Source organism: Schistosoma haematobium, chromosome 3 (genome assembly GCF_000699445.3).
Source record: "Schistosoma haematobium chromosome 3, whole genome shotgun sequence".
In the NCBI taxonomy this organism is placed as follows: Eukaryota; Metazoa; Platyhelminthes; class Trematoda; order Strigeidida; family Schistosomatidae; genus Schistosoma; species Schistosoma haematobium.
The window spans coordinates 21,814,778-21,834,900 of NC_067198.1; the positions used below are offsets into that span (position 1 = coordinate 21,814,778).

General features: G+C 36.5%; 1 protein-coding gene across 2 annotated transcripts; it reads left to right on the forward strand.

Moving 5' to 3' along the window:
• Window positions 1-5,416: 5,416 nt before the first annotated feature.
• CDC16_1 (anaphase promoting complex subunit cdc16) lies at window positions 5,417-18,825 on the forward strand. Of its 2 annotated transcripts, XM_051213274.1 has the most exons (15): window positions 5,417-5,502; window positions 8,689-8,743; window positions 8,784-8,881; window positions 8,916-9,170; window positions 9,214-9,373; window positions 9,420-9,514; window positions 9,550-9,680; window positions 9,734-9,813; window positions 9,860-9,909; window positions 9,953-10,023; window positions 10,119-10,244; window positions 11,569-11,721; window positions 15,547-15,672; window positions 16,394-16,656; window positions 18,046-18,825. In XM_051213274.1, the coding sequence occupies exons 1-15, from the start codon at window positions 5,452-5,454 to the stop codon at window positions 18,261-18,263; spliced, it is 1,932 nt and encodes a 643-aa protein (XP_051069238.1). In that variant the 5' UTR covers window positions 5,417-5,451; the 3' UTR covers window positions 18,264-18,825. The 2 variants fall into 2 exon arrangements, with proteins under 2 accessions (XP_051069238.1, XP_051069239.1); XM_051213275.1 differs by having other exon boundaries at window positions 5,420-5,502; window positions 8,689-8,881.
• Window positions 18,826-20,123: the final 1,298 nt, after the last annotated feature.

Sequence of the window (20,123 nt, forward strand, 5' to 3'; positions counted from 1 at the left end):
GTACGTTTACCTTAACGTGGGTTTACGCAAACCCATTCACTGGATTTTCGTTGTTGCAGATGTTTCTATGCCAATCATTGGTGTGGATCTTCTACAACACCATAATCTGATCATCGACACGCGCAAACGGAGGCTAGTAGACGGAAACACTAATTTGTCCGTTTGCGTAACTTCTTTTACTGGTTGTAGAGTATCCCCAGTCACAGTTAAACATATGATAGACCCACTCTATCAACCATTACTCGATAAGTACCCTGGGATACAACAAACGCAACCGAGATTACCGTGTGTAACCAGCAATGTTACACATCACATCACGACTACAGGACCACCTGTATTCTCTAAAGCACGACGACTAGCTCCTGAAAAGCTAAGGTTAGCGAAAAACGAATTCGATCACATGATAGATTTAGGAATCATACGACCGTCAAGTAGCCCATATGCATCTCCGTTGCACATGGTCCCTAAAAAGGACAGCAACGATTGGCGTCCAACTGGTGACTATCGGCGATTGAACGCGAAAACCATTCCCGATCGTTACCCGTTGCCTCACATTCACGATTTGACAGCTACCTTGAAAGGTACAACTGTCTTTTCGAAAATCGACTTGGTTAAAGCGTATAACCAAATCCCTATGGCTACTGACGACATACCGAAAACAGCTATCATAACTCCCTTCGGACTCTATGAATTTTTGCGAATGCCTTTCGGTCTAAGGAACGCTGCTCAAACATTCCAAAGATTCATAGACGACGTTTTTCGAGGACTCAACTTCGTACATGCGTATGTTGACGACTGTCTAATCGCAGGTCCGGACAGAGAAACACATCTCAAGCATCTGGATCTTGTTTTCGAACGACTACAAAAACATGGCATAACTGTAAACGTTCAGAAATGCCAATTCGGAACCGACTCGTTAGACTTCCTAGGACACACTATCGATGCTCAAGGTATCCGACCCCTTAGAACCAAAGTGGCGGCCATTCTGGATTACCCAGAACCGACCACTGTCAAGCAATTACGCACGTTTAACGGCCTGGTAAGTTTCTATAGACGCTTATACCGAAATGCGCATTACTTCTGAAGCCTCTTACCGATCAACTTCGTGGAAGTGCGAAATCCATTCATTTGGACGACACCGCACGAAAAGCATTCTCCACAATTAAGGAACTGATCGCAAAAGCGATAATGCTTGCACATCAGGACACTTAAGCACCCATTAGCATCGCAGTAGACGCATCCGACTCGGCAATCGGAGGAGTCTTAAAACAATGGGTTAACAACTCCTGGCTGTCTTTGGCATTCTCCTCTAGAAGGTTGCTAGACACCGAATCGAGGTACGGCACATTCGGTAGGGAACTCCTAGCTATGTATTGTGCTGTACGACATTTTCAACACTACATCGAAGGTCGTGAATTCACTCTTTTCACTGACCATAAACCACTCACCTTCTCTCTAAGCTCTCCTTCAGACAAGTACTCTCCCCGTGAGTCTCGACAACTGGACTACATTTCGCAGTTTACTTCAGACATTCAACACATCTCTGGAGCAAACAATGTAGTTGCAGACGCTTTGTCTCACATAACTTTTTTGAACAGTTTCCAAGGAATCGACCTTCTTAAACTCGCCGAGCTTCAAAAAGAAGACACTGATCTTCAGCACGAGTAATCGTCTACATCCCTTAAACTACGCATCAAACAGATGGGAACAGGTAAGGAAACCTTACTTTGTGACACATCTACGGGTAGGGATCGCCCAATCGTGCCGAAACATTATCGACGCAATGTCTTCAACACATTGCACAAACTTTCGCATCCAGGTGTTCGTGCAACCATCAGACTTATAGCAGAACGGTTTTGCTGGACTGGCATGAATAAAGACGTGAGGGAGTGGACACGCTCCTGTGTAAGCTGCCAAAAATCTAAGGTCATCAGACACGATAAATCTCCCTTAGGCTCATTTAAAACTCCCGATGCTCGTTTCGTCCATGTTCATCTGGATTTGGTAGGAGCTTTACCAGATTCAAATGGATACTCTAACCTCTTAACTTGCGTAGACCGTTTCACTCGATGGCCAGAAGCAGTACCTATCAAGGACATCACTGCTGAAACAGTGGCCCGCACCTTCGTCGAACGATGGGTAGCAAACTTCGGCTGCCCTTCAACCATCACTACAGACCGCGGACGTCAGTTTGAATCTGAACTTTACCGTCGTCTGACCACACTTTTAGGAACCACTCGCTTCCGAACGACTGCCTACCACCCACAAGCAAACGGGTTGGTAGAACGCTTTTACCGACAGCTAAAAGCTTGACTATCAGCTGCAAACGTTTCACAGTGGACTGACGCTCTTCCACTCGTCTTACTAGGTATCCGCAATGCAGTGAAAGCTGACACTGGATACACCGCCGCTCAACTCGTTTATGGAACGACACTTCGACTTCCAGGAGAGTTCGTGGACCTTTCATCCTCTTCAATGAGCATGGATCTAACCTCCTACACGAACAGGCTTACAAACGCAATGCGTTCAGTTAAACTTGCTTCCACTCGACCTCAATCAACCGATGTTTCCGTCCAACCTGACTTACGATATAGTACACACGTTTTCGTTCGTCGAGACCCACATAGACGACCATTCGAATCAGCGTACGAAGGACCTTTCAAAGTTCTTCAACGTGGGTCTAAGTACTATATAATCGATAAGAACGGAACAAACGATAGCATCAGCATCGATCGCTTAAAAGCAGCGTATCTAGAAGGAAATCCTATTCACGTCGACTTTCCTTCGGTACAATCGAACGACACGACTCCACTCATAATTCCTCAATCGACAACCAACACACGCAATGATACTCCAAATTTATCTGAAAATAAACTTGAAACGACGCGTTCTGGAAGAAGAGTTAGATTTCCAGAACATTTGAACGACTATTGCACTTAAGGCACTACTAGGCATCTAATATTATCTCGATCTTTCTTTTTACGATATATAATATATTAAAAAAAAATTTTAATATGCTTACATATTTTTATTTTTATTCCAAAAAAAACAAAAAGAAGCATTATAAATTTTTTTAACGATATTACGTGTATATTAGTTTATATTCCAATTTTTTTCGCCGACATTGTATTTTTACGCACATACGAGTATATTTCGACATGCACTTACATTTTCTTTTTTGTTTCCCAGGCCGGCTGGAAAAGAACGATGACGTTCAGGAGGAAGTGAAATTTTCATTGTACGTTTTCTTTTTTTACTATGTTGTACCTCGGTCCCGTATAGTATGGAAAGACGACCAGACGCTGCTAATCCTATCAAGCTATCAGAAGAGTGTTTACCAACGACAAACTCGCTGGGTTTAAACTTCTGGCTGACCACGTCTTAGGGTCATCACAAACCCACTAGGGGGGGAGTGATCTGTAGTGGTAAATAAATCCCCAAAATAAATAGCCCTGTAATTTTCCGACATTGGATGCTGACCACATGTTTTAGAGGACTCATCTAGCTGAAGGCGCTCGGTCAGGCATCCGCACCAGATCACGTGTGGTAACGCCGTGCTCAACATCAACCATAATCGCTAGTCAGATTAGATCAGAGAATTCCGATATTTTGGTTATCGCCAAATACACTCTTCCGATCTCCTCGACTCTGTCTTTTGATTTCTCTGGGTGGTTACGAATTATATTAGGTGTTACTGGTAGAAGCGTTGTCAAACACTGAATACCTGAGTCATCTTCAAGCAGATAAAACAAAGTAGCATTAGATTCAAAAATTTATTCAAGAACTTACATTAAGAATCGAATATCAAACAAAGGTTTAAACCAAGTTCCCCTTTAAAAGTTGTATTGTTAATGTTAAGCTGCAGTTTTTGTTGTTTTTTTCCAAACGAAAGAGTAAAAGAAGTCAAAAAATACTGGAAGTGGTTATGAGACTGAAATGGACGTCCAGCATCCTTTTTATAATCTGCTGTTAGTTGGGTCTCCTGTAAACAGTTCCATAGGGCCATAGCTCTAAGGGCGAAACAGTTCTTAGGATCTGTGAAGGCTCACTCCTGTTGCATTCTAAATGGAAAAATAGTGATGAATTTCGTCAGAAATGTGGAATAGATAAGTAACCAAATTACATATTTTTAGCAAAGAGTTTATGCAGTTGTGATTTACCTTGAGTTCATGAATATTATATAAGGCCAGCTACTATTACTTGTGCAAAGCATAACATGGGCTTAGTACCGTATTGCAATGCTGTTATTATTTTGCTCCCATTTAAGTATTCCTATGCATCTGCGTCTAGTTTAACAGGAAAACATATAAGCAGAGTTAGTGTCTGATAAACTAAAAGTCCCAGATGTCAAAAAGATTCTTAACATTTGTCCACAGCCAGCTGCATTTAATTGAGACACAGAACACTCATCTTCTAAGACTGTATACTGCTGTTTTACGGGCAACTAAAAGCTCAGACGCTTGGCTATCTTGTTACCGATGTTATTGCTGGGGAAATTCGTTTGATGACAGTGATCATGAAATATGGTTAGTGATAGATGTACAGTCTGGAAATAAACAACAAACATACTTAAAGCTATCCTATAATATATGACAGCAACAGCATCAAAGGCACATTTTTTTCCTATTTTTAATCAAACTTATTTGAATCAGTACACGCATTAGAAACAGGCAGCTCTACTTACTAAACTGATCTGTTTCGTTACAGGCTTCAAGCACTATACTTAGGTATACCACAATTCTTTCAACTAAACTGAATTATACGACAACCAAGAATACTAAACTAAGCAAGTGTCATATTTATTGTTTCATTTGCACAGACATGTTGCTCAAAGTAGTTAAATGTACATAATTAAGCCGATAAAACCAAAAAACGAAATATAGGCCAGTTGAACTTACCTAACAGAAGACGAAGGATATATATATATATATATATATTGCTTTCCGACTGAAGACAACAGTCAGTTGTTCATAGAAACATAGTTTACAGTACAACAAACCTTTCTTCAGTAACATTATGCAGTGACGGTCTATCTGGAAACAATCAACTATGTGATTAAACTCACTATGACTTGAGATATCATTCCAGCGTGCAATGAACGTACAGTATAACGTAGTAGGATGTGACGAATAAAAATTAAAAACTGAGAAAACTTAACAACATAATCTAGTTATTTAATTAAAAATACATTATGAAATGACAAAATCTGTGGTTGCTTGAACTCACAGATGACCCTATGCGATACAATAAGATTACATGGTTGCGTAGCGGATAAATTCACTCGTCATTTATAGGTTTTTGTTGTTTTTAGAATAAAATCTGAGCTCATAACCGAGTGATATTGGTGTATTATGCCAAAAATCATTAGAAACAGGAATTTTATCTTTCATTCTCTACGTAACAAATATTGGATATTACCGTTGATTGCCCGCGCCTTTTAGAGGTGGTGTTATGTGTCTGTCAGATGTTCTACGGAAACATGTTTTGTCAAACATGGAGTTGGTTAGTTTTTATAGTATGATTTAAGCTGAATCCTACTTATTTTGGGTGTTTATAAGTGATCATGTAGTGTTACTTGTGAGCAAACTTGTCAAACGCCCAATCTCTCAAATTTGGGGAAATTTCTTATCCGTTTTGAGGGAATTTCGCGGAAGCCGCTATAGAAAATCCTGGGAAAATGGCACAGAACTCCTAAACTTTTGCAGATTTCCCCAAAATAAGGAGATTGGGTAGTGATTAATAACTGTTGACTACTGGGATAAGTTCCATAATTTTATTGACTATTCCAGTGGCCAATAAATGACGACCTTGTCATTCGAAATCACAATTACTTATGTCCAAATATTTTCAGAGGTGGGTACACGAGAAATTGTCTTCTGTCAGTCCTCCGAGTTCTCCGCTCTGTAGATATTACGTTCTGGTGTTGAGTCATAACCCAGGATTTTCAATATTGCTTGTTGTTGCGGAGAATCGCATTAGTACAGAGAGTGGTAATGAACACTTGATCAGACCCAGACTATCCAACTTCTGTTTTCGGACTATCGGAACTTTTTTCACAAATGATCGTTCGTACATATAAACATATAACAAATGTAAACAAAAACACCATTCTGTATTCTGAAAACTAATATAAGACCACTTCGACAGAAGTTCATATCTTCCAGTTTACTCATTAAATTCAAAAGGCCTTATAACACCCCCAGTTACTAACCCTTAACTATCTAGCGAAGGGTTTCTCATTGTTATTCTCTCAGATCAAGTTCAAAGTCAGCAAAAACTCCGAAGACTTAGTGTTGGAATACTTAGATCACTGCAATCGGTGTTCATAACTGGTCACAGAAGAGGGAAATTAATAATGAACACAGTGGCTTTGAGTGCGGTTAGAAGTATGGGGCGCTTGTCAATTCCCGGTTGCTCACACTGTGGAAGGGTTCTTCTACAGGTACCTGAAAAGGAAATTACGTTAGAGCTGATCTTAACGACCTGAGAACATGACCGCAGTGCTCAAGGGACAAGGTCGGTCACACGACCTTTTTGTGGGTACAGTGAGACTAATTTATGAACGACCTTTGAGCGACACTAGAGTGTCCACCTAATAACTAGGACCAAACGAGGGTTATAAATCAGTGTGGGGAATTAGAATTGTGATTTACAGTTGATGGTTAGGGTTAGAAATTACACTTACTCAAAGACCTCTTATCGTATACCTAATTGGTTCGTCCATAAATCATAGTTTTCGCTGTGGGTACTTTTTGTGTTAACTCCGTACTTCCTGAGACCTTACTGACGGATACGGATATCTGTGGGATAAGGCGAAGTATGTATTTATAGGGTCGACCTTTTCTAACCCCCAGCCTTCCCTTGTGAGGAGGCAGCATCGCTGTTATGCTGGTTGTCTGAGGGAAACACCTTACTGCCGTCACACCTCTGTACAGTTAGCAGTCCGACTTTGCCCTCGGACCTTGAGTTTACTGCTTTTAGTCTTAACGTTCGCCAACCGACCTACCTGACATAGTTGGACCTTGAGGAACGATCTTTCCAGCCAGTATAACCCAATCGGTCTATCACGCTAGGCAAGCTCGACCACAACGTCAAAGTGGTAGCAACGGTCGGGTCATAACTGATCATGTGAGTTAGTGCTCTCCAGTAACATCAAATTCGTTTTATTGGAAACACTAACTTTTGTCCAACATGTAATTTCGTAAGCGTATCTTCGCCATAGATCGTAAGATGAATTTCGATTCCATCAAATATATCCCTATTATTTACATTATAAAAACCAGGTATAGTTTTCTGAGCTGATTTGAGAATATGAGCTTCATGATAGTTCCAACTGATAAGAAATACCGTGGTTGGACGACGACGGATAAAATGTCACAATGAATTCAACACATAAACTTAGTCTGAATTAAAGAGAAATAATCATGCATCCAATATCTGTTTAGGTGACATTCATTTGATAATTTTGAGCAATGGTTTACAGTGTATTTATCACTCATCAACCTAACCCATTTATTTGCACTTATGAACATGTATTGTATTTATTATCATTAACACCAAAGCTCGCCAAACCAGATTGACCAGGTTTTGTACACTTGAACTTGAAAGTTCACCGATAAAGACTTTCCGTTGGTTAATAACCGTCCAGTTCCACTAATTATTCAGGATAATGTAACACTAGAAGTGGTTAGTAAGATCAAGTTTAAGAAGAGTTGTTTTGCACCTAAATCAGGAAAACTCTGTAGTAGTTTCACACTGCTGTAAAACCCATGCTCATAGTTGTAGCTAACCAATATTTCTGCTCCCAACTACTGAGTGTCATGCTTCAGTCCGTCTTATCCACTTGCGTATTATCCCTTCATAGTTTTAGTATTGATTGTCTGAATCATAGTACTTAAGATTTCGAAAAGTTGGTGGTTACATTCTGTCTTAAGTGTCATAATTTAGGCTTAGGACAGAGTAAGGTAAGCATCTACTTTTTTAATCGGTTGGATTTTACAGTAGCAATTTTGCGTGATCAGTGAACTCACTATTAATATGGTTAGTTTGTAATGTTTATACAATCTTCAGTAAATAATTCTTGTTTTTGTCGTACCTAGTCTTCCGAAGTTTCTTTCACAAATTACAGTCTACGATTTAGTAATACAAAATAGTTTGAGCATGGGATGGATTGTTTATGACGATAAAACGGCATATTTGCAATGTCACGACAAACGGAAAAATGAATTAGTGACGCTTCACAACTTACAATAGGTCTAGAAACGTTAGAAATAGACTACCTAACTAAACATAATATATAGAAGGTATAAGTTGATAGTAAGGTGACAAGTGTATTGTTAATGATAAAAAACAACAGCTCAAATCAATGTGTAAACGTAGGTAGGTCAAAGCTCAGAAGAATAAACGTTAAAATCACTCAATGCGAATCGTGCAGATAATCGAATAGTAATGAATCTTACGAAAGGAACTAAAAGGGAACAAACGAGCATAGGATAATCTATTCCATGGTTACTGTTTACTCAAATATGCACGTAAACATTACGGTATATTAGAGCAAAGCCCGATGGAAATCTAATTTTGTTTGCTTATATGTATTACAACTCATTATATTCTTATAAATTAATTTATAATAACTACCATAATTATATATCTTGAGAGATTTTTCCTGTTTAATGGTAAATTTTACAGCAGCAGTACTTAACAGCATGTTATTGGGCCGACAAACTTGTTTGTCTAGAAAGATGTATGGAATAATCTCAAATTCATTCAACAAACTAATTTAGATCGTTCAGAAGATGTATTACTTTATGCCAAAGCCCTGTATTATAGTCGACAATATCATCGTGCAATAGCTTTAATTCAAAATTGTAAGGAGTTAAAAGTACGTTAACTGGGATATTTAAAAAACAACCTAGCAATCACTTGTTTGTCGTTATTTCATTGCCCAGTGTTATTACGCTTGCTCAGAATACAAAAAGGCTCTTGAATTTCTCGAACAGTCTGATTGTAATTCTACCGATTTCAACTCCAATATAACGTCACTGGTCGCTGGTTCTTTATCTAAACAACTATGTATATCAACAGACTGTCAGAATGCTGTAAATGATGATTCCACAAAACAATCGAATACTGTATCAGACAGTTTAATAAGCGGTTTTAGTACAGAACAAGTAGTTTACTATTCGTTGAATATCCTATCTTGATATTTCTTAGCTTCATAGTAGTATTGCATTATTGAAGGGAAAGTTATATGAATTAATGGAAAACAGATCTTTGGCAACGCAATTTTATAAAGAAGCTTTACTTCTTGACGTAACATGTTATGAAGCCTTCGAAAAACTTGTACACTTTCAATCAATTAGCTCAGAAGAAGGTGAGTAATGATAGTAATAATTGGGGTTCTATTTATCTGGTAACAGAATCTGCTTTACTAACCGAATTGAATTTCACTGATCATCTCAATCCGTTGATGAGCAAATTGGCTGAATTTCTTTACAAAGATAAACTAAACAAGGTAATTGTTTTTGAAAATATTTCTTTGTCTAAAAGAATTCAGTATCAGAAACTAAGGTACCTGGTGAATTTGACTCATTGACCAACAATGTCGACGTTATTGTTAATAAAGCTGGACGTATGTTAGATGTTTGTCGATTTCAGGAATGCTACGATATTACATCCAGGTATAAAACAAATAAGAACAGTAATATAACATCAATATTTTTTCTTTCTTTAGATTAATGCAATCAGATCCATTTAATCTTGCATGTTTGCCAATTCATATTTCTGTTTTAAAAGAATTAGAAAAAGCAAATGGTATCTACATGATTTTTCATAGACTTTTATAGTTTTACTTCTAAAGAGTTATTCAAAGTATCTCATAAACTTATGGATGTTTATCCGTCAAGTGCAGTAAGTTAGCTTTGGTATTCGAGATAGATTTCTTTTTTTATAGCTTGCCTGGTTTGCGGTGGGTTGTTATTATCTGTGCATTAAGAAGAATGAACTTGCAAGACGACATCTTGTGTAAGTAATTGCTCAGACATTGAATTATTATACTATATGTATTGCTTAATTTTTTACTTATGAATGACTGTTTCGGTATGTTATTTAATTTTTAGGAAGGCTTCACAATTAGATAGAAGATATGGTCCTATATGGCTTACACTTGGGCATGCATTTGCTGCTGATGGTGAACATGATCAAGCTATTGCTTCCTATTGTACAGCTGCTCAAGTTATTCGAGGGTAGGTTTAAATTAAGAATACATTGAAAGTTTTTCATTTCTTTACAACAATAAGTCAGATCTAAGTGGGCAGAACACAATTCGACTTCTTAAATTATCGTTTACCATAACGTTAGGACTTATTTTCTGGGACTCCACTAATATCCACTTTGGGAATGGTACGTCTAGTAGGGATTTAATGCATATCATACATTTATTACAATTATATTGTAAACTTTTTGAAGCTATTGTACGTGGACTGTGCTCATTTTTTACATGGTGATCACTAATCGTAAACTTGATCATTTGTAATATCTCATTCTTCATCTGAATCTATCAAAAGATCTGTTCATGGAGTTTTAAAGCAATGACATAATCAGCATACATACACCCATCCTTTTTGCAACGATACCTGTGAAAAATTTTATCTCTCGGTAGTACAAAATTACGTGGCATCTAAGTAAGTCATCCAATTCAACATCATAAATTTTTCATCACTCCGATAACCGTGATCTTTTACTAATACATAACTTTCCGGAAGGCCAGATTCTTGTTTGTTTTATAAACTTTATATCTCAGAACCATGGAGTATCACAATACGATAACCATTAGAGTAACTTGAGATTACATATGAAACAAATAGCCATCTGTTCTTTCAGTTCTTCAAATGAACAAATTACTACATATGAAAATTGTTGTTTATTTTAGACTTGAATTCGATTCCTTCGTTTTTTAACAAACTACTGACTTTTTTTGGTGATATTATAAAATATGCCTGTTAGATTGTAGCCGTCAATACTTGCTCGTTTCTGGGCCAGATTCCAATAGATAGAATGGTCTGATTTTGGTGATATATCGTTATTTCTCATGTCGTAACACACAGCTTGTAGAATATGTAACAAAACGTTGTGATATGAAACGAGTTGATTACGACTGAATAAGCCAATCATTTTAAAAAACCCAGTAGTTGAACGTATTTGTAAACTTATAGATAAAATTTGAGAGCTTGTAGTTCAGTCCTGGTTGAAAATGAACAGCTATGGAATCGCAGGAAGTTTTCAGTGTTATTGGAACTCAGGCTTTCTTTACATCTTCACGTTTTAGACGATGAAGCACAGCACTGTTAAACCTCCGTTAGCGAAAGTTGTTCTAAAGCCTTATAGCTACTTAGTCAAAGGTGAATTTTTTAACAGTAATTGTGACAAAAAATCGAACAACTTCACTACCCGTTGTTAGTGCGTTTGTAATTAAAGTTGCTTCTATAATAATTAAAAATCTCAATCTATATGAGTTATTCGTAATAGTAATCACTGTTGTTCGTTTTCTTTTATCTTGACGCTGTATAGTTCGCATATTCCTATTATGTATATTGGTATTGAATACAGTGCTAGCAATAATCGCAATCTAGCTGAACGATTTCTTAATCAAGCCTATTTAATTAGTCCAAGTGATCCTTTTGTTTTACATGAACTGGGCACATTGGCTTTTGAATCACAAAAGTAAGCAAACTTTGTGCGTGAATTATGTTTATTTTTTTTGTATTACTTCTATCGTTAACGTTTTTGATATCATTTCTATTGAATCAATCACCATGTTATGGCACATGAATTTCTTATTTCTCAACCAAGCGTCATAGATTTTCTGGGCTAGCATTGGTAACCGATGCATAAAGTGTACAATTATGATTTTGAATTGTATTGACTATCTCAGGCACTGGAGACGATTTATATTGAACTGTTTGTCACATCTGTTGTTGAATATGTTCCTTCATTTGTGTTCAACTGTCGCGTGATCTATTGTTTGTTGCCCTTTAAAATCTAAGGTTGCAAGTCTTGAGTCTATAATCATTTTTCTTTTAAAGTTGTTCCAATAGCCTTAAATGACTCCATATTCCTAAGTGCACATAAGTAAGCAGTTTTATATCAATAGGATATCATTATACTCTGACAACATAAACATATTTGGAAAATAGTAGGTGAGTAATGGTCTCAACTGTTCGAGATCGCTAACTCTTCGTTTCAGCTTTTTGCATAGAGTATTCATTTAATATTTAAACTATAATCTTAAATGGATTTAATTAATCTTCTTTATCAGAATAGGGGGTTGTGGAGGTTGTAGTAATTCGACAGTCCGGTTCATGAGTCGATTTAAACTAGACCACCATTGAAAACCTGGAGGCGCTGAACGTCTGTTTCTTCTTAGTTTAGTTAAAGTCTTAGTAAGATCTTAATAATAAAGGTAAAAACAAAATATATTCAGTATTTAGGTGATATATCATAATTGGTAGTGAGTTATTGAATCAATAATCTAAAGCTGGATAGTTTAGCTTTTGTCATTGTGCATGTTTGTCGAATAGAACAAATCTGTCCGTTAAAAAAGTGTTTGTCCTAAATAATTAGCTTCTTTTTAAAGCCAATGGTAATACTACTGTTTGTACTTAAGCTGTTCAGCTTAAAGGGCATAATCGTATCTAAAGGGATTTGGTTTAATTTTATTTATTCCCTTAAATGTGTTGGGTTTTCTTAATTCACTTGATGGCGTAACAGTCAACATATTAGTTTGTGATGTATCTTCATGTAACCCTTTGATGAAAAATATATATTTACATAATTCAAAAAAATGATTAGTGTAACTCGTCAATTACTAGTTTATATTCTCGACTGTTAGCCACGTTTATTGGAAGAGCAGGGCTACAGGTTACTATTCAAGTGTCTAAACCTAAACAATTGGACAGGGGATTTTAGTCAGTCAGCTACAACGTAGGACCAGGAACATATATGCATCGGTCCAAGTTGCCATACCTCATCAGCACAGCAAGATAAACACCAAATTCATAGAAGTAATTACTTCAGTGGTAGTAAGGTATAAAAAAGATTAAAACTAACTAACGTTATTCCCAGCAGTAGGTATATGATGGAACTAAACAGAAATGGAGATTAAAACACGAAGTTCAGCGAAGGGATCTCTTTTCAACGAATTTATTATCAAGCTGTACAATCGTATATATATGAAAATTTTGTTTTTGTAAAAGTACTGATTCTGTGAGGATATGTGAACACAGTTAATAAAAAAGGTTGTAACACTAGATTACGTAATACGAATAATAACAATAGATTTAGTGAATATAATAAGATGATTAAAATGTTTTTGATATAATAATTAAAAGTCATAGAGGTGTGAAAAATAAATAAGGTGATATGATGAGTATTTACGAATAAAACAATGGGAATATAAGACATAAGTAAAGGGGGGAATGCAGTAATCACAATAATGACAATAATAATAATAGGATAATCAAAATAATTAAGGCCAAGGTAACGATAAGACGTACTTCTTTTGTACGCATAGTTCTGGTTTAAGCTCCTGGATGGTAAGAGCTTCGGCTATTTTTAAGAGTTGGATACGAAGAAATCTGGGTAGATTTGAACGAATCATATAAACAACCTTAAAATCAATTTGTGGATCTGTAGAATGGTTATAGTCGATTAGGTGTTCAAGTATAGAACTCCTAACTGCTTTCCTTCCACCCTTATAGAACCAAGCTGGGATATGTTCCCGTATCCGAGTTAAAAGCGAGCGCTGGCTACGGCCAATGTACCTTGCTCCACAAGAGTAGGTGAACTGGTAGATGCACATGGAGGCGACCAAACGCGGAAGCTTATCTTTTATGGATACAGAAAATAAGTTCCTACTAGTGAAGGTTATTCGCAGTTTTGCCGCGTTAAATGTTCTTCTAATAGTTGTTGTTAGACGATTTTTGATAACGTCTGATGTTCGACCACCTTTTAATTCCAGACTTATATAAAGGCTTTTCTTCGGAACGGAACAACTAGATTTCTTGTCGTAACTACTTCTATTCATATTCTTTTCTATGAACCGTTCCGGGTAACTATTTTCCGTCAAGGTTTTCTTGAGGAATGCGTGTTCTTCGTTAATGCATTCCGTACTGCATATCTGATGTATTCGATAACATAAAGAATGGATAAGGTTTCTCTTCCTACTTAACGGAAATCAGCTATAGAAGTTGGTTAGCTGGTCATTCCATATTTGTTTTCTAAAGATGGATCTTTTTAAAGAACCATTACTCTTTCTCATCAGACGTACATCGAGAAAAGGAATTGATTGGTCTCGTTCCCTTTCTAAGGTGAAGTCTATGGAAGGGTGGCATGAATTAAAGGTATGTAGAATATCATCTAAATCAATATTATTGTCACAAACGACAAACGTGTCGTCCATGTATTTCACGTATAGGTGGAATCGATTGATCATTGAACGGAGTTGGTCGTTTTCTACTTTTGTCATGAAACAGTTTGCTAAAGTTGGACCCAGCGGAGACCCCATTGCAATCTCATCCCTTTGTCTGTATATTTCATCATTGAAACTGAACTGGACATTAAAACTACAGCATAACAATAGTTCTTTCAAGTGTTCAGTAGGCAAACCTAGATCTATGTTGTTAGAATCAATATACTCACATATATAACATATCGTTTCGGTTAAAGGTACGCTAGTGAACAAAGAATTAACGTCAAGCGAGAACATGTGTTTTTTCGGAAGTATTAACGTCCTTAATACGATCAATAAATTAAAAAGTATCATGAATAGAATATTTACATACTTGCCTTCTAACCGGTTCCAATTTTTCCGCTAACCATTTGGCGATTCTGTGGTATGGTGAACTTGACATATCCAAAATAGGTCGTAACGGTAAACCCGGATTATGTACTTTCGGTAGTCCATATAAGCGCGGGATTGTTGAACCCATGGGACGTATGTTATTATATAAATCTTGGGTTATTATCCCCTTATTCTTAAGATTTTTAGCAACATCTGTTAGCTGTTTTTCGATTTGCAATGTTTTATCAACTTCTTTAAGTTTGGAGAATTTAGTACCATCCTCTAGAATTAACCTCATTTTATCCAAATATTCTTGGCGGTCAAGTAGTACTACACCAGCTCCTTTGTCAGGTTTACTTAGGATTAAACCCTTATTTCTTTTCAACAGTATTAGAAATGGAGATATTGGATAGTCTTGTCGGACATCACTTGAGGTTGCGAAATCAGATGACAGTTCGCCATAAGTTCTGACTCGAATAGTAGTGTTTGAGTAAAAAGCTTTCACAAGGTTTATGCACTTCTGAGGTACACCTTTCAATGACAGACACTGCCACAGGGGATGTTAACCTTTGATCAAGTGGTTGAAAGTTAAAGACTGTAACCGATTAAGCCATAACCCAAAAATTCAGAACTAATTAGAATAGTACTAAAAGATTTTTGTTACTTCATCACAATTCATTAGTAACTTTTTCTATACTCCTTTTTAGATATGTAGACGCTACAAGATTCCTAGTTCGAGCTTATGAAAAGGCTTGTGAATTAAGTGGACAAGTTCCTTCGCCTTTCTGGGAGCCTCTTGTTAATAATTTAGCACATTCTTATAGGAAAATGGGGTAAATGAAATTTTATGTCTACAATGTTTTAAATATTAGTATCTTATTCCAACAGGTTTTTTGTCAGTTGAAGACTCACACAATTTAGTAGATATAAACAGACCATATCTAGTGATATTTGTTTAAGCTGTTTAACTGTTGTTAAATAAGATTTAATTGTACTTGAGAATATAATGCAAGTGTAGTGTTATTTAGTTATATGTGAAAAACATTACTTGCCTAACTAATAACACATGTATAAAACAGAATAACGGTTATTCTTGGCAGTAAAATATTTTGTCAAGTAATCACGCGAACATAAACAAAAAAACTGTCAATAAAGACACAACCGCAGTGTTATTTCGTTGAAATTTTATATAAGAAAACTTCGTATCACAATCGTTTGAGAAATAATACCCTTAATCAAATCTCACGAAATATTGTCGCAATACCAATAGTATTAATAAGCTCACGCTGTCTTGTAATAAGGAATATAACTATCATTCTTTGTCTGAATGAGTCAAAAATGCTTAGATCTATCTTGAGTCACCTGACCAGTCTGTATATGTTTTTCATCGCGGCATTTCAATTTTCGGTCATTATGATTATTTGTAGATAATTAGGACAAAAAGTTGTACATATGATTGTTGAGTGTATTGGTATATTTAGTATATAACTAACTACTTAGTTCGCTGTACTTTTACATAAATATGTTAAAACCCTTTTATTTGAACTGAGTTAGACTTTACAGCCAAGCAATAGCTATGCATGAACTTGCACTTCGCTTAGTGCCTGAGTCTCCAACAACACTTGCGTGCTTGGCAATGTTGCATGCAATCAATGGTAACTTTGAAGTTGCAGTAGACTATCTTCACCGGTCTGTTGGGGTCCAACCATCGAGCTGTGGGTCTACTTCTAGCAATGTGGCTTCTACAATGCTGAATGTATGTATTGAAGCGTTAACGGGGAAAGGAATTTATGCTTCGAATCATAAAGTTGGAAAAGGTAAGGGTGAATTGAATCGACCAGCCTTTTTATTTTCTATATTAAATGAATGCGGGAAAATAGATATACACTATTACGGTGTATGCACACAGATTTCTACTCACAGAATATCGACTGTCAATATAATTAATCAATTAGTAAATATAAAAGAATAGTATATATTAAAACATACAGCGCAATTAAGGGAAACTACACATGCATGACTATCAGTTTCTATTCTAAATTATAATAAAATCTCATGCCACTGAGTTGCATGATTTTCATGAGTTCTCCTAAAGCCATGATGAACAAACAGCTTCTGTCCCACAGATTGACTGCTTCTACTGTTTTTCCACCTAGCGTCAGCAAATAATAGGGGTATGGAGTAGCGTGGAGCCCTTATAGAGTCACTACCGGTCCAAAGCCCGAGTAAAGAAGGGTTATGGATGAGATTGGCAACTCTATCCCGTAGAAAAGAATCTTGCTAAAAGAACGACAGCCAGAAAAGTCATTTGACTATTTAGGCTCTGCATCGGGAGTTAAAGGATCTTTCAAGTGACTGTGAAAATAAAATACAGTCTGGCGGTGCCTAAAATACTTGAAACACATTGGATGGAAGCTGGGTAGAAATATTAGCTTTGGGATATGTGCTGCTGTATTTTTATCATGGAGAAGAAGGTGCCTCTCGCATACAAGGAGCTGCACGTTTCTAATAAAAATCTTGACGGGACAATTTCTCTTGAAAAACACTAATATACCAGTCAGGATCCATTTCTAATCTCATACTTGTTATGGCTTACTATGTAAAATTTGGTGCGATACCTTACTTACACTTTAAATTTTATTTGACTGTTCAGATTCTATCATTGGAGATTTCATTTCTTATCCAGATGAGTTATGGCACGCTGGCGTTGCATAAAAATCCTATGGATGTTGTGATATGCAAGTATAGAACATCATAGTTGTCACCATCGCTTCTATGTAATTCATAGTGCCAGGAGCGTTGGTAAAATGTCATTGCCTTTTAAGACATTTTAAAGGCTTTATAGACTTTACAGACTACTGTGATGCTAGATTCAGAATTCAATTGACAGGAAACATTGTTTAAATGGTCACGGTGTGTATGCCGTGTTTGCCGATGTACACATTTTCGATTATTTATCAGAATAGATTAATACCATTCCCGGTCGCACAGTGAATCTATAGCTCTTGCTCAAAATAGAGTATAAATCATTTAATGTACCTGAGTGATCTAATCAAAACAAAGATTCAACTATGGGTTTACGATTACTGTATATTACGTATGAAGATGAATAATAAACCTTTATATGTTTGCTACAATTTTCCTAAAATCCAGTCGCTGAATTTAGAGAACTCAAGGAATTCTATTTACTCTTGCTATTGCTTTAGATATTCCAGATACTCTTCCTGAAAACCTTATGACTGCTGCTGGACCAGGAAGTCTCCCAGGATCCAACCGGATTCGTTTTAAAATGGCACCAAGTGAGACGTTAAAGCCTAACAAATCGGTGCTTCAGTTGGATGTTAATTATAGAGAAAAATCTGCTAACGCTCCTAACATATCGCTGCACACAAGCGATGAAGATGTGTCTATGGACCTTGGTTAATTCCTTGGTTTTATATAAGTGATTGCTATTGTCCACATATTCTCTTGTAACTAGATGTGAAACAAGACTAAGCTTTACACATGTTTTTTTTTATCTGTCATTAGGGATTCAAATTTTCCAAGTATAACATCTATCCTACTCGTCTTTACGATTGTATTCACGTAGATTCGTTTTCTCCCCATAATTCAGTCGTAGCTGTCACTCTGATGTAGTGGTCATCTCTACGTATATTATTTCTTAAACCAATTGATACTATAGCATCAATGATTGCGGGTTGGTTTTTAACCGGAAAACAAAGTCATGCTGCTGTATGATCACATACTTCAAATGCATGAAGAGACAAAGTTTACAACTTTCAGGTTATAAAAAGCAATCTGATAGTGATTGATTCCAGTTTGGGCGCCCGGACAGTATCTCAGCCCTCGCACAAATCGGATGATGAAGTGTGGCGCATATATATTTGGTACCCCCTTGTACCAGTGTTTGTGTTTAAATGGAATAAATAATAATTAATTTCAGAAAGCATACGTTTCGATTCCAGTCGCTTGCACGTCTATTGCTAAAAGAAATCTTTGAAACATAACTAAGGTTTAGTCTGAATTTAAAGGTCAACGATTTACTTATTCGTACATAAAGAATTATTGATAAATAGTTTCGTCACTCGGTAATACAATTTATTAATTATTGCTCGGTTTCATTCAGCTAAATTTTATATATGTAAGCAACAAGTATGAAAAAGCTTATAGTAGCTGCAACATTATCAGTTCTCTAGTCATTAAGTTGAACTGTTCACGTAATTTTATATCATTACAATTGTGATGAGGAATGTATAACAATACGAGTCGCTGTTTAGATCAATGTAGCTGACGAAAACTACTAGTAGTCTTTAATACGTCCGTGCACTATGGTAATATTTCGCAACCCCGACTTCAATACAGTGAACGAGACGATTATCCTCTTCTTTACTGGCACCATAACTGGAGTAAAAAGATTGAAGCGTTTCGACAATGGCCTCAGTACACCAACCGAAAATATTAATCAATGGATTATATATCAGTTACAATCATTGGAATCTATGGACTAATTATTCGTTACTAAGCCAAAATATTATTGAAAATGTATCGAAAGCCTACGAGTACAGTCCATACTAGATCACTTGATGTAACGGAAATGCATCTGTATTAATATTGATTTCATTTCTCTTAAGCTGTATTTCAGGACTGGACATCTTTAATAGTTTTAGATACAACGCTGTATGAAATAAGGTTCGTACTTAGGAATACCGCTACTCACTACACTTTGACCTACACTATTGTATCCCGAAATACCACAATACTCAGATAATGAGAAACACAATAGTATTAAAATAGTTACTGTTGGAAAAAGATGAATTAAGCATGTACTCTATATTTTATATTGTAGCTTCGTTTGAGCCACTCATGGGTTTCTCTCTTATAAAGCTAAAAATAAGTCAGTAATTTCATGGAATAGAGTACTAAGGTTTTTACTTCATTCCTATTACAGGCAACATCAATTCAAATACAAACTAAGCATGCAGTGCATAACGTTTTCCCCCACCATTTCGTTAACATCAAGAGTTTGGCCTGTGAAAACGCCCAAGAAACAGGCTTCTAATTTTTTTGCGGTCATGAGTGAGCGGTGGAATCTGCCACTATATCTACAAGACAGGATATAGGAACCGAATGTACCATACATTAATAGTCATTGGTCTGGCTTTATGATCTAATTTCCGAACTGAGCAATCTCCCAACTATATGGGTCTTGTAAATATATGCAAGCTATTTATGCACTTAAACGATCACTTAATCTGACGTATCTGGGTGAACAGTGGTGGATCGC

Bases quoted from the DNA above. Each gene is read 5' to 3' on its own strand.
- CDC16_1 (XM_051213274.1), top strand. From the start codon at position 5,452: ATGTGTCTGTCAGATGTTCTACGGAAACATGTTTTGTCAAACATGGAG. The intron at 9,374-9,419 runs GTGAGTAATGAT...ATCTGGTAACAG, and splicing joins ATCAATTAGCTCAGAAGAAG to AATCTGCTTTACTAACCGAA. The intron at 11,722-15,546 runs GTAAGCAAACTT...ACTCCTTTTTAG, and splicing joins TTGGCTTTTGAATCACAAAA to ATATGTAGACGCTACAAGAT.